A 17,800-nucleotide genomic window follows, 5' to 3' on the forward strand; every position below is an offset into this window, starting at 1 on the left:
CATACGGCTCAGCTGCTCGCTCACAGCCTTATTGAACGTGGCGTCCACTGTTCCCGATCAATGCTCCGATTGCCGCTGACATCCTCTGTAGTTGTAGAAACATCAGGCATGCTCCACATCCAAGCAGAAGAAATCTAAGTGTCATAAATCCAAACATGTAAACGTTTTCCACATCCTTGAGTGACAACATCGTAAAACTTTAGCCTGTCTTTGATCAAATGCATTGAGAGAGCAGCTGACCAGATCCAGAAACACAGCAAAGCAGGTAAAGAGCAGGGAGATGCGCCTCATCTCAGAGCAGAATACAGAATCATTATATTATTTATTCTTTTTCTCCTCTTTTATCAACATTTTCAACACAGCAGGAACAGTCAGAGCAACCACCACCTTTCCTCTGTCAGAACCTCAGAAAAGCTCATCTCTCAGAGCGGCTGTCGTAGAAATAGAACATTTGGTTTGTCAATAAAGCCTGTGCAAATTTTATTAATCTTATTAATTTATTAACCTCCCATCAAATTATTGGTATAGATTCCTTCAGATAAAACATTATATCACAAGTCATAAAGAGGTTTGGTCAGAAAAAACCCAAATAAAAGAGAAGAGTAATTCATGAGCATTACAGAGAAGTATTATCTAAGAACTATATATCTACGTGGGTAGTTGGCACCTTTCAAAACACGAGCAAATCAAGACAAATTGGAAACTAGAATAAAGATTCTATGTGGGACATGAGACGGTTATCATCAGCAGTCTGTTACTGAAAGAATTTGATCAGATACTCTGATGGACTCCGAGGGACACTGATGGACAACAATGGACTCTGATGGACAATGATGGACTCTGATGGACACTGATGGACACTGATGGACAATGATGGACTCTGATGGACAATGATGGACTCTGATGGACAATGATGGACACTGATGGACTCCGAGGGACACTGATGGACAATGATGGACTCTGATGGACAATGATGGACTCTGATGGACAATGATGGACACTGATGGACTCCGAGGGACACTGATGGACAATGATGGACACTGATGGACAATGATGGACACTGATGGACAATGATGGACTCTGATGCACAATGATGGACTCTGATGGACTCCGAGGGACACTGATGGACAATGATGGACTCTGATGGACAATGATGGACTCTGATGGACAATGATGGACACTGATGGACAATGATGGACTCTGATGCACAATGATGGACTCTGATGGACAATGATGGACACTGATGGACAATGATGGACTCTGATGCACAATGATGGACTCTGATGGACAATGATGGACTCTGATGGACTCCGAGGGACACTGATGGACAATGATGGACTCTGATGGACAATGATGGACTCTGATGGACAATGATGGACACTGATGGACAATGATGGACTCTGATGCACAATGATGGACTCTGATGGACAATGATGGACTCTGATGGACAATGATGGACACTGATGGACTCCGAGGGACACTGATGGACAATGATGGACTCTGATGGACAATGATGGACTCTGATGGACAATGATGGACACTGATGGACAATGATGGACTCTGATGGACAATGATGGACTCTGATGGACAATGATGGACTCTGATGGACAATGATGGACTCTGATGCACAATGATGGACACTGATGGACAATGATGGACTCTGATGCACAATGATGGACTCTGATGGACAATGATGGACTCTGATGGACTCCGAGGGACACTGATGGACAATGATGGACTCTGATGCACAATGATGGACTCTGATGGACTCCGAGGGACACTGATGGACAATGATGGACTCTGATGCACAATGATGGACTCTGATGGACAATGATGGACTCTGATGCACAATAATGGACTCTGATGGACTCCGAGGGACACTGATGGACAATGATGGAGTCTGATGCACAATGATGGACTCTGATGGACAATGATGGACTCTGATGCACAATAATGGACTCTGAGGGACTCTGATGGACTTTGATGGACTGTGATAGACTGATGCACAATGATGGACTCTGATGGACAATGATGGACTCTGATGCACAATGATGGACTCTGATGGACAATGATGGACTCTGATGCACAATGATGGACACTGATGGACAATGATGGACTCTGATGGACATTAATGGACTCGCATGGACTCTGATGGACTTTGATGGACACTGAGGGACTCTGATGGACTCTGAGGGACTCGGATGGACTCTGATGGACTCTGATGGACTCTGATGGACTTTGATGGACACTGAGGGACTCCGATGGACTCTGAGGGACTCTGATGGACTCTGAGGGACTCGGATGGACTCTGATGGACTTTGATGGACACTGAGGGACTCCGATGGACTCTGAGGGACTCCGATGGACTCTGAGGGACTCTGATTGACTCGGAGGGACTCGGATGGACTCTGGTGGACTTTGATGGACACTGAGGGACTCCGATGGACTCTGAGGGACTCCGATGGACTCTGAGGGACTCTGAGGGACTCGGATGGACTCTGAGGGACTCCGATGGACTCTGAGGGACTCCGATGGACTCTGAGGGACTCTGATTGACTCGGAGGGACTCGGATGGACTCTGATGGACTTTGATGGACACTGAGGGACTCCGATGGACTCTGAGGGACTCAGATGGACTCTGAGGGACTCTGAGGGACTCGGATGGACAGCTCCACTGGATGTTTCAGATCAAATCAGTTCAAATTATCGCAGTAAATGAGGGAATGTACTTCCTTCAGTAAAATCTATTCATATCTGTGAGACGTCAAACAGGTAGAAGAAGGCGGGTGTGTGAGCTGAGGTAAAGATAAGGTGAGCAGTGGGCGTGTCCTTAGACAGGTAACTTTTAGAGCAGCAGAGGAAGGAATGAAGATCATTTCTTGCACCGCGGCTGATGCTACCCTGCAGTTATGCTGCTCCTTAAGAAGATCTGTGTGATGGCTCTGCTGATTCTGCTGACACACGGTAGGAACCTTCATCTGCTCCATGAGAACCACCGTTCTTCTTATCCATGGGATACTTTTCCTTCCTAAACAATGTTCAAAACGAGCTGAAGCTGTTGGTTAATCAGGTTCTCAGATGCTGATGGATGTTTACAAATTCATCCCAACATTAAAATGACATCATGACATCAAAATGTTATTAAACTTGGAAAATGCATTTTTCTCTCCCACTTCTAATAGGATTTAATCTTTGCTCTTCGTTTAAGTCATTCTGGGCAGATTCTTACATTGTTCAGTTTTAGGCTGTAAAAGCTTGTAAGGAATTAAAATTTCTGGACAGAAAAAACTGCTTGTTCTCACCACCTTTTGTTTTTTCAAATAGTTCATTTTCAGATTCTTCTTCTTATTGTAGTGTTTTATGACAGGAAACAAGACTCACCACCAGAAAAAAAATGATATAATAATAAATAATAATTTTCCAAACCATTTAATTTAAACAAACATAATAAATAAATACTCAATCAAAGCTGTCCCTATCATTTCTAATTTATCTTAGGTTATCATCACTCATTTTTTTCTGAGTTAAACAATCTGTGGCATCTACTATGAACAGCAGGGGGTGCTGCAGACAACTGATACTAACTGAAAACCTCGAACCTTTAAAGTTATATGCAAACCATGTCAAGTTAGCTGCACCTCATTATTAGAGAGAAATAGGAAACAGCAAATGATTAATATGCTTATAAATGGAGGCAGAACTGCAGACTTATGATCAATGAAGCAGCAGCATTTCATAGGAATAAGCCAATTATTATTACTATTATTATTATTAGAAAATTATAAATTACTGCAAAGCTGCAGATTTAGGTTTGTACAGAACTAGATGAACCAGAGCTGCTTCACTTAAAATCCTGCTGCAGCTGGAAGAAACAAAACAAAGTGGATTTCTGATAGATGTGTTTGGGAATGAGGAGAAAAGTTATATTAATAAGACAAGAGAGCCTCATCTGCTCCTCAGTCTGTTCATCAAAATTAGAACTGATACCTTTGAACAGTCAGGAGCCGAGATGACGTCAGATCAGATGAACAGAGAAAATATAGATATATGGTATTAGAGCAGAATGATAGTTTTTGACACCATTTAATCAGGTTTTACAAGTGAGTATTAGAGATCATGATTAAATAAATTTAACCCCAGAATTTCAATTCTATTCAGTTTATTTCTATAGCAGCAATTCACCTCCTGTCATCTCAGGTCACTTTATAGATCCAGATCAACCAGATCATCCAGTCAGATTGGTGGACTCATTGACTCTCAGCAATCCCTCACACTAAGCATGCTTGTAGCGACAGTGGAGAGGAAAAACTCCCTTTGAACAGGAAGAAACCTCCAGCAGAACCAGGCTCAGTGTGAGCGGCCATCTGCTGAGGCCCACTGGGGTTCAAGGAGACAGAAGCAGACATAGAAAAAGAAGCATAGATACAAAAGGCAACTGTCAACCAGCTCCACAGGCGGCCCCGTCCAGGAAACACACAGCCAGGCAGACGAGCTCCGAGCCAGCTCCCATGTCAGAGGATGAAGAGAGCACATCCAGTTAGTCACAGTCAGAGAAACATAAATGAGGTTATTCATGTTGATCTGGAACCAGTACCTGGACTGCACCAGTACCTGGACTGCACCAGTACCTGGACTGAACCAGTACCTGGACTGCACTGGTTCAAGTCCAGAAACAATGGTGCTAAAGACTTACTAAGACCAGCCATTGGGTTGCCTTTTAACTGGTATGTTATGGTTCAGAGCAGCATTGAATAAGGCTAGTTGTTAATATTTGAGGCTCTAATCATGTTTAATGTTAATGTAAGGTCAATTATCACTAGAATAAAACCATTCAGGTATGAAATCACAGTTCATCTAAAACTGTTCTTTACCAATTTATCCCAGGCAGCATTTCAAAAAACATTAAAAACAGCGATTAGACCATACTTAATTTATTCTATTCATGGTTTTATTTGACAAAGAATCAATTCCTATAATTCGGGTTAGATTTATTCTGCATTCTGTTAAGACTGGTTTAATGACTAAGATTAAACAGGTTCTTTTATGAAGGGGGATTAAAACCCAGTCTGACGGTTTTAAAACTACAAAAAGAGGTAAATTATTGTACTACAAACTTGGACAGAATTGTTTGTTACCTTTTATTTAATGAAAGAAAAACAATGGTCAAATTAATAAATAGAATCTCATAAACTAATAATAAATAAAAGTTTTATTGAATTTTAGAAATAAAAGTTGAAAGTTGCTCTACAGCGAGGCTTCAAAAGAATTAAAAAACAAAGGGACACGTTAAAGTGTGTCGACCAATCAGCATCACAGGTCTCTACAGTCTAGTAATTTGGCTATTGGGCTACAGCTTGGGAGAGGTGGTGTATACCACACTCAACATGGACCAGTGGAAAAGACAGAAAATGATAGAGCAGCATGTTAGAGCTAAAGGCTGTTAATGATAGACTCTGTGCACTTTGAAGCTCTTTTTCTGAAAAGAAATCACACAAACTCTTTAAATAACACTTTATATGTATTAAATAACCAGGAGACCAGAGAACAGATTCTGATTCTAATTCTGATTCTGATTCTAATTCTGATTCTCAGATCAGAGAAGTTGCTCAGAGTCACAGAAGGCAGCTGCTTCCTCTCAGGAAGCGACTCCTTTTAACATTTAAAGAAGCATTTTATCCAGTCTGCCACATCATTTGATGTTACATCCTACATGTTAGCAGATGATTAGGCGTCCATGGCTCCAGCCTGATCAAAATATTCCGCTTCATGCTTAGCTGAAGGACGCCGCTTTCACTCCGTTTGTCACGCAGAGAATGAAAATTATAACTGTTTATCCCGACAGAGAAACTGTGTTAATTAAATTAGCTATTGTGGAAAACATCACTTCTGACCCGTAACAGGCAGCTAATATTAAGGTGCAATAAACTTACGCATCCTCAATGGGTTAGGGTTAGGATTACTAGGCTATCAGATCATCTCCAACCAGCTGATGTTCCTCTGAGAACAGATTATTCCGATATTTAGGATCCGTGGACTGAAGCCGACCTCCTGGATGCGGCTGCAGGTGGAAAACTGATGATAAATCAGAGATGGGTGATAGGAAAGGGGAACTTCATAATCATCATCATCATCGTCACCATCGTTTGATCCAAAGTGGATTTAATGGGAGACGACCAAGGAGGAACCATTGAAGGGAGGCACCCATCAAAACCAGACTGGAGTTCACCAAACTACATGTTGACCAGAAACAAGTCTTCTGGGAGAATGTCCTCTGGACATGGAGACAGACATGGAGACATGCTGTGGAACATGGAGGAGGCTCAGCTGAGATGCCTGCTTTCTGATGAGGAGCGGTCTGACTGACAGGAGCAGGAACCAATGATGGCCGAGACTGAAGCCACCAGGAACCATCATTTCATTCCAGGCCTGTTTATGTTTTAAATCATTCTGGATGAAAACCAACGTCTGACTTTATTCATTTTATGCATTAATTCTTTTGTTAGTATTTCTGACACTATTATGTTGTAAAGTTTGTGTTATAATCAGAACTGAAAGTTCAAATCATTGAATCATCATGGAGGAAGAAGCTGATCTGATGGTGTTAAATGCCTCTCCACCTAAAAGCGTCTCACTTATCAGAAAAACCTCAAATATGAACAGTATGTTCTGTGCTTAAAGGAAACTGGTCTGTGTTTACATTTCTTTCACACAAACTGGTTAAACTGGTCTAAGGAGTCTAGACTCTCAAACATCCTGCTCTTATTTTGGGACGTAATGTCCAAGAAAATCACCAGAAATACGACAAACATGGAATAGAAGAAAAACTGCTCTAATAGAGTTTATTCAGTTTAAATATTTTTGGTTTCTAACAGAGGGATGACTGAGGGATGACTGCCTCAGGACCTCAGGAGCTCCGCTTCCTCTGAACATCTGAACTTAGGAAGCTCCACATTTCCAGCCGCTCTTTCCTCACAGCAATGATCAAAAACTGCAACATGTTTAAAAGTACGGAAGCGTATTACATTCACCAAAGATTAAAAAAATCTGACAGTAATTATGAGATCATATCTATATATTTGGTGATGCTTACTTGAGCCCGTAATGTAGAATCTCTCATAACACTGGTGATCATGATGACTTATTAAGAATATCTGTATCTGTTCCATTGAACAGTTCTCTGGTCTAACATGAAATGCGTTGAAGTTCCGCTCCTGTTTATCACTCGTACTCGTACTCGTAGTCGTCGTCTCCCGCTTTATCCGGAACGGGTCGCGGGGGCAGCAGACTAAGCAGAGACTCCCAGACTTCCCTCTTCGCAGACACCTCCTCCAGCTCTGTTGGGGGAAGCCCTAGGCGCTCCCAGGCCAGTTGAGAGACATAGTCTCTCCAGCGTGTCCTGGGTCGTCCCCTGGGCCTCCTCCCGGTGGGACGTGCCTGGAACACCTCCCGAGGGAGGCGTCCAGGGGTGCATCCGAAGAAGATGTCCTAGCCACCTCAACGGACTCCTCTCGATGTGGAGGAGAACCGGCTCTACACTGAGCCTCTCCCGAATGACCGAGCTCCTCACCCTATCTCTAAGGGAGAGCCCAGCCACCCTGCGGAGAAAGCTCATTTCAGCCGCTTGTATCCGGGATCTCGTTCTTTCGGTCATGATCCAGATTTCATGACCATAGGTGAGGGTAAGAACGTAGACCGACCGGTAAATTGAGAGCTGTTTATCACTTCATCAATAAATCCATCTTTACCTCTGGGTGTAGGCAACTATCGTCCAACAATTAGTCCCTGAGAGGAGACACTGGGGTTACTACATTCCATAAAGTGCAGCAGTGATTGTTGGGACTCAAAATGGTAGAAAAACTGGAACCATTTATTGGAAGGTCAAATTCACATGCTGTCCAATAACACCATGCAGATCATCATCATCATCATCATCATCATCATCATCATCATCATCATCATCACAGCGTCTGAGGCCCCGTCCACACGAAGTCAAAACGAACACGAAACGCTAATATTTTCCAGAACGTTTTTCGTAAAGATGGAGACGTAAAATAAATGTGAGCGTCCACACGAATGCATGAAAACGCTGCAAAATGTATGCCAGGCCTGTAAGTGGCGCTGTGGTGCCAAAGCAAAAATAGGCGACGAAATGTTGGGCATGCGCACTAATATTTATACATGGTTGCCCTGGGGGTCCATTTTCGTGGTTTAGTCAAATTCAGGTGCTGAACTATGTCGTCGATATTGCTCTGTTCTTCCTGGAGATATTCCAGAAGAAGAAGATTCTGTTGTAAGCCCGACAGCAGGGTGAGTAGCATTAGCAGCAACCATTCAACACAGTACGGCGCCATTGTTGTTGTGATACTGTGTCGCGCATGCGTGTTTAGAGGCGACGCTATGACGCATGCGTGTAAAAAAAATATGCGGTTAGAGCATAAGATGGAAACGCGAAAACGGCGTTTCAAAATCTTCCCACTCTGAAGGCTGAATAAAAAAAAAAGATTGTTTACAGACCCCCGAAACGCCGGCTTCGTATGGATGAGAGGATGGTTTGGTGAAAAATGTGTGCGTTTAGGCCAGGGTTTGGCTTCGTGTGGACGGGGCCTTAAAGCATTAACCCCTGAATATGCTGCCTCATCTCAGCCTTATTTATTCCGTCCTGAGCCGTGGAGTCGATGTGTGAATCTGTGTGTCTGTTTTGGCTTTTCCTGAGTGTTTATGCGCATGATAGCTTGATACGCACATAGGAATCTATGTGGAAATCTGTGTTACATGGTCTGAGCTAATTTATCTAAATAGGAAAAAGATGTTATTGCCAATTTTACTTGGTGCCTGGATCTGCTCTTTTACCTCAGCTTACCATTTTTTATGTGTGCAAGGGTTGAAGCTGCAGCATTTTGGATCAGCTGAAGGCTTTTAACTACAGTTTGTGGACTTCCTGATAGTAAAGAATTACAATAGTCCAGCCTTGAAGTAACAAATGCATGGACTAGTTTCTCAGCATCACCCCTGGACAGGAGATTGCTCATTTCTGCAATATTCCTCAGATGAAAGAAGGAAATTCTAGGAACCTCTTTGAGCTGGGATTTAAATGACAGGTCCTGATCAAAAACAACACCAAGATTTTTTACTTTATCATCTGAATTCAGTTTAATCCCATCCAAATGAAGTGACTGACTAATCAGCTTCTTTTTCAGAGACTCTGGTCCAAAGACTATAACTTCTGTTTTGTCTGCTTTCAGAAGGAGAAAGTTAAGAGTCATCCAGGTTTCTATGTCTTCAGACATGCCTGTAATCTATGTAATGGGTTAGCTTCATCTGGATTATAGACAGATATAGCTGGGTATCATCAGTATAACAGTGAAAATTAATCCCATGCTGTCTAATAACTCTACCGATTGGGAGCATGTATAAAGTAAAGAGAATTGGTCCTAGCACTGATCCCTGTGGTACTCCACAGGTAACCTTTGAGTGTGTTGAAGATCTATCATTAACATGAACAAACTGAAATCGATCGGAAAGATCAGATTTAAACCAGTCTAGAGCTGTTCCTTTAATTCCTACTAATAATCCAGGCTACACAGCGTAGCCACTCAACCTGAAAACTTCTAAAACGTTTTTCCCACTGGCTGAAAAAACAGTTTAAGGCAAACAATCGCCTTTTAGTGGCAGTGGGAACAGCTGACTTACCCATGTTAACCTGAGTCTAACAACTTGTCAAGTGACCCGGTTTAAAATTGCTTTCAAGCAGCTCGGCTTTGATCGGCATACAGAGAGAACATAGGACCCGGGTCAACCCGCTAATATACCTGGTATCGTCGAGCACAACATAGTGACATCATCACGCCAGTCGCTTTTGATCTAACAAGTCAAAATAACTATGCTTACAGTTGAATAACATGGAGAGGGAATTAATAAATGACACCCCTGGCTCTCCTCCATGTTGCACTCCATTGTTTACTGATTTCTGTGGCAGTGGTGACATCATCAACACTAATCCAGCGTGATGGCAGGTCAACTTGTGTTAAACCTAGGTTGATCGGCTAATTTCAGAGAGAAAGCGGCTTTAGAAAGCGAGTGGCTGTGTCTGTTTTTAATGATCTATTGCTTGTGTTTGTGAGAACTTTGACAAAGTAGATATCAAGGTGAGAAGCACAATCAACATTTATTGTGTTTATTTTTAATCAAGAGGAAGTTGAACGGAGTCATTGGGCCGCCTGATCAGGAACCCCAGAGCAGACCTGACCATGCATGCTATGAACATACATTTTCAATTATTTATGCTTTTAAATAAATGATGGTGGATTGTGCCTAAACTAGCATGAAGAAACATGTCCAATACTATCTCTATTCTTTCTGTTTTTCAGAGTCTAAATCTCAGCTCTCTGGTGAGTCTGTTTCTGTCCACATTGCCTACAACCATTCAATACTTCCCTCTTCTGCATCACTGGCAGATGAACAGGAAGTCAGCATCATTTAGCAGATTTTACTGAAGAAGTGAATTCATGTCCATTTCCCTGCAGACTGTGGTCGGCCACAGCTGAACACCAGGATCGTTGGAGGACAGGCAGCTCCTGCTGGCAGCTGGCCCTGGCAGGTCAGTCTGCACAAATCATCTCACTTCTGTGGAGGATCCCTGATTAACAACGAATGGGTTCTGACTGCGGCTCACTGCGTCTCAAAGTAAGTCCCAGCAGGATCCAGTCTGACGCCTTGATGATGGAAAGTTCTGGTTCCACAGCAGGATCCGATCTGAGGCCTTGATGATGGAAAGTTCTGGTTCCACACAGACCGTTGATTTTAGAGACCTAAAAGAAAAAACTTACATTAAGATTCCGAATTTCTCCTGGCTTTCTGAAGGAGTAGATATTGGAACTGATCACAATCTGGAGGAATTCAATGAATTCATAGAACTTCTGGTTATTCAGTGAGCTACAGTAGATCATTTCCTAGAAAGAAAAAGACAAACTAATAAAATATCTGAGTGCACCCTAGGAGCACACAGGGTGGTTATCACAGATCCTTCTCCTGGCTGTTGCTTGACTTTATAACCCTCATTTCTCCAAACAGACCTAATTTATGTTTTAGGGACATGGTTCCTTTATCTGATCAAAAATGTATTTCTTCTAATGCATACATTATTTGCACAGTTTGTATTGGGATCAATTTATTCTATTCAGTTTATTTCTTTAGCACCAATTCATAACGCATCTCATCTCAAGGCACTTTATAGATCCAGATCAACCAGATCATCCAGTCAGATTGATTCAAAGTTTTCTATCTAAGGAAAACCAGTTAATTTGCATCGACTCATTGACTCTTCAGCAATCCCTCACACTAATCATGCTTGTGGCGACAGTGGAGAGGAAAAACTCCCTTTAAACAGGAAGAAACCTCCAGCAGAACCAGGCTCAGTGTGAGCGCCCATCTGCTGAGGCCCACTGGGGTTCAAGGAGACAGAAGCAGACATAGAAAAAGAAGCATAGATCCAAAAAGCAACTGTCAACCAGCTCCACAGGCGGCCCCGTCCAGGAAACACACAGCCAGGCAGACGAGCTCAGAGCCAGCTCCCATGACAGAGGATGAAGAGAGCACATCCAGTTAGTCACAGTCAGAGAAACAGGACTACACTGGAAAACAGGCCAAGCTCCAACATCTAGAAACAAAGGTGTTGATGGCAGCAGCACAGCTGATATTTCTCTCCAGGATGGAGTCACAGCCAAACAGGAACAGACCAGATGAAGCTACTATGAGAAAAAGCAGAGAGAGCAGAACGTTAGAGATTGAACAAACAGATTCTGCAGAGTGGGAGAATAGAGATAGAATGAAGCAGAATGATGAAAAAGGGGTCCCTATGTCCTCCAGCAGTCTAAGCCTATAGCAGCAGAACTATATAGATAGCTCAGGATAACCTGAGCCACTCTAACTAGAAGCTTTATCAAAAAGGAAAGTTTTAAGCCTAGCCTTAAAAGTAGACAGGGTGTCTGCCTCACGGACTAAAACTGGTAGTTGGTTCCACAGGAGAGGAGCCTGATAACTAAAAGATCTGCCTCCCATTCTACTTTTAGAAATTCTAGGAACCACTAGTAAACCTGCAGATTGAGAGCGAAGTGCTCTGTTAGGAACATAAGGAACAATCAGATCTCTGATATAAGACGGAGCTTGGCCATTTAAGGCTTTATATGTGAGAAGGAGGATTTTAAATTCTATTCTGGATTTAACAGGAAGCCAATGAAGAGAAGCCAGGATAGGCGAGATATGATCTCTCTTTTTCATTTTCATCAGAACTCTGGCTGCAGCATTTTGGATCAGCTGAAGGCTTTTAACTACAGTTTGTGGACTTCCTGATAGTAAAGAATTACAATAGTCCAGCCTTGAAGTAACAAATGCATGGACTAGTTTCTCAGCATCACCCCTGGACAGGATATTGCTCATTTTTGCAATATTCCTCAGATGAAAGAAGGAAATTCTAGAAACTTTTTTGATCTGGGATTTAAATGACAGGTCCTGATCAAAAATAACACCAAGATTTTTTACTTTATTATCTGAATTATAGTTTTTTTTTATAAAATGTTTTATTGTACTTGGAAATATAAATTTCTTTATCTGCAAAATTCTAACTACCTGAATATTTTTTCTAACTGGCTGCTTCTTTCTGGTTTTTAGTTTAAATGTTCGGTCAGTGAGAATTAATCAATGGATCTTTATTTATACCTAAAACTAATACGTTGGCAGGGAGTTAAGGAATTTTCACATGAAAATTACTCTGAATTAAAAACACTCATCATTTATTGAACAGGATGGAATAATTTCAGATTTAAAGAACTTTTCTTTTAACATTTGTCATTCAGTCTAAGTATTCAGCCTCTTTCTGTTATTTTCCTGAGATGTTTGGTTATACTTTTTTATTTCACACTCACAGATTAAACATCTGATGTCACATGTATGACGATAGAAATCATAAATGTATTCATGTTTATTGACTTACATTTACAAATAAGCTTTCTCTCCCTGATTATTTAATGATAAGAGATTATTGCAAGAAAAACATTTTAAATAAGACTTTACAACTTATAAAGGTGAAACGACTATAAATGATGACGGCAGATTGAGCAGATTTTAGTCTTATTGAAGGATTACTGGGTTTGCTTCATCAGGAAGGAAACAGGATTACATTTAAAAGAAGATTTTTATAGATCTGATGGTTTTTGTAGATCTGATCGTTTTTATAGATCTGATCGTTTTTATAGATCTGCAGTCGCATCCTGCCTCATCATCACACTTCATTCATCACATACATGTTCTTTGAAAATAATGAGACTTCAATGGCTCCAGCCTCGTCAAAGTAACACACAGCACTCTTTATATATAGAATTAGATCATATATAAAGTTTATCATATTAAAGCTCATTGTTTGTTTAATCATTGGATTTGGTCCACTCGCCCAGTTTTTATAGAGTTTTTAGCTAATCACTACTTTGGTTTGGAGAATAGTGATTTTCTCTGCAAACTAAAATTCATGCCTTTTTGTCTCGTTACATGATGACCTCAGTGGAAATCCATCCGGGATCACGGTCTATCTGGGCCGTCAGAGTCAGCAGGGGTCCAATCCCAATGAAGAGAGACGGACAGTAACGCAGATCATTGTTCATCCAGGCTTCAGCTTTTCCACACTTGACAACGACATTGCCCTAATGAAGCTCTCCTCATCTGTAACCTTTAACTCCTACATCTCACCTGTCTGCCTGGCTGCTTCCGACAGCAGCTTCTACAGTGGAGTCAACTCATGGGTCACCGGCTGGGGCAACATCGGGTCCAGTGGTAGGTCACGAAAAGTCCTGATGTCAGTCCAGGAGAACCTTTGTTAGAGCTGAAATATTCTGTGATAGCCCAGGAATGTCTGACAGCCACAGTTTTCCCTTCGGGAGGAATGGGACTAAATTCCAGTAAACTACTGTAAGAAGCTTCTTGAAGGGAACCCAGAACACTTGCCCCTGGTTGCACTGAATAATCAGGACACGGATGGAAGATTTATAGAGAATTTCAAACTCTTTCTCACCCAGTTCATGATGATTTTATCATTTTAAACTGAATCATTTTAATAACACTAATTCAAGCAGAAAACAGTCTGATTTCTTTTCAGATGTTGGACTTAAGGTGTATGTTGTTTTTAAACAGTGGGTGTAAATGTTTGATTTGGACTTTAAGTGCATCATTTTCTCACTGTTTAGATCAACTTCTGTATGCTTTACCTTCAATATAAATAGTGTGAATTTATGTCTCCTCAGCACCTCTGCCTTTTCCACAAAACCTGATGGAGGTGGAGGTACCAGTTGTGGGAAACAGGGGATGTAAATGTAGCTATGGAGCTAGCACCATCACCAGCAATATGATATGTGCTGGCTTAACTGTGGGAGGAAAGGATGCCTGCCAGGTAAACATCTTTGCTGCTAGCTGCTGGGTTCAAGCAGATCATTGCATCTCACCACAACATGTTTCTCATTTTAAAGGGAGACTCTGGAGGTCCAATGGTGAGCAAGCAGAGAGACCGCTGGATTCAAGCAGGAATTGTTAGTTTTGGACAAGGTTGTGCATTGCCAGATTTCCCTGGAGTCTATTCTAGAGTTTCCCAGTATCAGACCTGGATCAACGATCATATAACTACCAACCGTCCAGGCTTTATTACCTACACACCCGATGAAACTACAACTGACCCTGACCTCAGCGTCTCCTGTGCAGATGTACCCCCAATTATATTACCAACCACTACCACCACAACTACCACCACTACTACCACTACTACTACTGCTACCACAACTACTACTACAAGCATTATGAAACCAAAACCTACAACTGGCTCAGTAGCAACAAATCTAAACACAACCAATGTGACCAAGCCAACAACCAAACCTATAACCACCACAGCAACATCCAGTACAAAGACCACCACCACCTCTCCACAGCCCACCATCCCCAGGCGTGAGTACTTATCATTTTCAGGATACACACTGAGACATTTGGTGTCATTTTTTTCTCTCTGTGCTGATTTTGGGGTTCAGCTGCTTGGTCTTAAACCAACGCCTGGGCAGGATTTTCTCGGGAATGGTGTCTGACTACTGTACCGTGATTGGACAGGATTTAGATAGGCATGTTTAGTTTGGAAAAGCAGAGATACCTCACTTATCTTTCCAACTTAAAACTTTAGTTGTGCAGTTCACTAGTGATTTAGGCGCTCACTTCTTTATGAAACTCATAACCAAACCAATGACTATAACTGGCTCAGTAGTAACAAATCTCAGCACAAGACAACATCTGCTCACCTGTTTCCCCAATAAATGACCCTAGTGGGGCATTCCCACCTCTGTGGCCCTGCCCCCCTGCTGTGTTGCAGTCTTTCTAAATATTGCCTGAGCGACTATGAACTCTTTTCTGGTCTGCGCCTCTACTTTCAGTTCTCCACCTGCCCTGTGCTTAGCTCCCTCTTTGTGCCCCCTCTCCCACCCACGCTGCATCGATCTTCAGTGATGTGTGTTAAAACAGGGCGATCTTCGGCAGCTGAGCTTCTCATGGACTGTGAATTCTTGAAAGAAGTGACATCTTTTTTCTTGCTCTTGCCACCTTGAGAACAATAATAATTGCATCTGTTCTTGTGGAATATGTAGAATAAAAACTGAGTGCTGATATCTTAGTGTTTTAGCATTTTAATTGACTGTTGTTTTACCCTTTTCTCTCCAGCTCTAGTTTGTGGGCGAGCTCCACTAAACACCCGTATTGTAGATGGAAGCCCGCTGGTGACTGAGGGTAAGTGGCCGTGGATGGCGAGCTTGCAGCATTTAGGGAAGCATGTGTGTGGAGGGACGCTGGTGTCAGAGGACGCCGTTCTGACCAACGCCAAATGCGTTTCAAGGTGAGCTCAGCTGAGAATGGTGGCCATTTGTGTGACTTGATTTGATTAAAATTTGCTGATTTGTTTCATTTCCTGTCTGAATTATTCTTTTTTAATTGAATGAAATTCAAATTAGAAAAGAATACTCTTACCAGCCACTTTATTACATACGGCTTGCTAGTACCAAGCTGGACTCCCTTTTGTCTTCAGAACTGCCTTAATCCTTATGGCTTCAAATTCAACAAGGTGCTGTAAACATTCCTCTAAGAGTTTGGTCCATTTTGACATACTAGCATCACACAGGTGCTGCAGATTCATCAGCTGCTCATCCATGACGAGAATCTCCCGTTCCACAAATCTTAAAGGTGGATTGAGATGTGGTGACTGTGGAGCAGACATGGGCAATGTGGAGTCAACAAGTCATCTCCATGTCATGTATTGGTTCTACCCAGCCAATTAACCAGGTGAGTCCAATCTGCACAGGTTAATTCACGGTGAAGATTGGACTCACCTGCTTCAGTGGCTGGGTAGAAGCAATACATGACATGGAGATGACTTGTTGACTCCACATTGCCCATGTCTGCTGTGGAGGCCATGAAAGTACAGTGAACTAATTTTCATTTGTTAGAAAAGAGTTTGCGATGATTTTCGCTTTATGACTTGGCGCATTACTCTGCAGGAAGTAGCCATCAGAAGTGGATACACTGGTCATAATGGGATGCACATGGTCAGCAACAATACTCAGGTATTTTGTGGCATTCACATGATACTAGAGGGTCCAAAGTGTGCCCGGAAAATATCCCCCAAACGGGTACACCATTACCACCAGCTTGAACCACTGGTACAAGCAATGATAGATCCATGCTTTCCTGTTGTTGAAGCTAATTCTGACCACTAATGTTCAAATGTCACAGCAGAAATCAAGGTTCATCAGACTAGACAAGGTTTTCTATCGTTAATGGAGAAATGTTTCCACCAATACTATTTCTGCAGTTGTTTGGTCCTAATCAACCATTTCTTTGTCCCTCAGCTCCCTCAATGGGTCTGAGTATACCGTTGTGTTGGGTCGTCTGAAGCAGAACGGATCAAACCCTAATGAGCAGACTTTCAATGTGGCCAACATCACTTTGAGCAATCTAACAGGTTCCAACATTGCATTGCTTCAGCTGTCCACCAAACCCATCCTAAACAATTATGTTCAGCCCATCTGCCTGGAAAATGGCAGAAGCTTCTCAGCTGGATCTACATGCTGGGCCACAGGCTGGAGTTCTGGGAATGGAGGAGGTAAAATCACAGAGTGACTGCATTATCAAATCTACATGACTGATCACTACCATCAAATTCTGGATATTATCAAACACATTTCTTTTCCATATTTTAGAAGAGCAAGTTCTTCTGGAGTTCAAGACCACTGTTGTTGAATGTGAGAATATATCATCTGCTGACAGCATATGTACCCAGGTGTTTACATTGGAACAGGTGAATATTTCAACATTATTGTTATTATGTTATATATTGATATACATTTCACTAATTCTACAAAAATGGCTGGAAAGGCCAAAATATTTCAGGTCCTTTGATCTTAGAAGGTTCTGGGTTCGATTCCCAGCCCAGGATCTTTCTGCATGGAGTTTGCATGTTCTCCCTGAGCATGCGTGGGTTCTCTCCGGGTACTCCAGCTCCCTCCCACAGTCCATTAACATGACTGTCGGGTTAATTGGCTTCTCTAAATTCTCCTTAAGTGTGAGTGTGTGCGAGAATGGTTGTTTGTCCTGTTTGTCTCTGTGTTGCCCTGCGATGGACTGGAGACCTGTCCAGGGTGGACCCCGACTCTGGCCCGTGGACCGCGGGAGATAGGCACCAGCACCCCTCACCACCCCTGCTGGGATAAGCATGACAGAAAATGGATGGATG

The 17,800-nt window shown here is 42.2% G+C and overlaps 1 protein-coding gene across 1 annotated transcript in view; it reads left to right on the forward strand.

Annotated features, from left to right (window-relative positions):
* The window catches only part of LOC119789989, a 53,181-nt gene that overhangs the window by 26,892 nt on the left and 8,489 nt on the right, over positions 1 to 17,800 (forward strand). The window contains exons 14-21 of the mRNA XM_038295270.1: positions 10,368 to 10,388; positions 10,524 to 10,683; positions 13,553 to 13,821; positions 14,289 to 14,434; positions 14,511 to 14,979; positions 15,736 to 15,907; positions 16,917 to 17,170; positions 17,268 to 17,365. Coding sequence (XP_038151198.1) covers positions 10,368 to 10,388; positions 10,524 to 10,683; positions 13,553 to 13,821; positions 14,289 to 14,434; positions 14,511 to 14,979; positions 15,736 to 15,907; positions 16,917 to 17,170; positions 17,268 to 17,365 — 1,589 coding nt within the window. The remainder of the gene's footprint in view (positions 1 to 10,367; positions 10,389 to 10,523; positions 10,684 to 13,552; positions 13,822 to 14,288; positions 14,435 to 14,510; positions 14,980 to 15,735; positions 15,908 to 16,916; positions 17,171 to 17,267; positions 17,366 to 17,800) is intronic.

Source organism: Cyprinodon tularosa, unplaced genomic scaffold, assembly GCF_016077235.1.
Source record: "Cyprinodon tularosa strain WSP-4 unplaced genomic scaffold, ASM1607723v1 ctg352, whole genome shotgun sequence".
In the NCBI taxonomy this organism is placed as follows: Eukaryota; Metazoa; Chordata; class Actinopteri; order Cyprinodontiformes; family Cyprinodontidae; genus Cyprinodon; species Cyprinodon tularosa.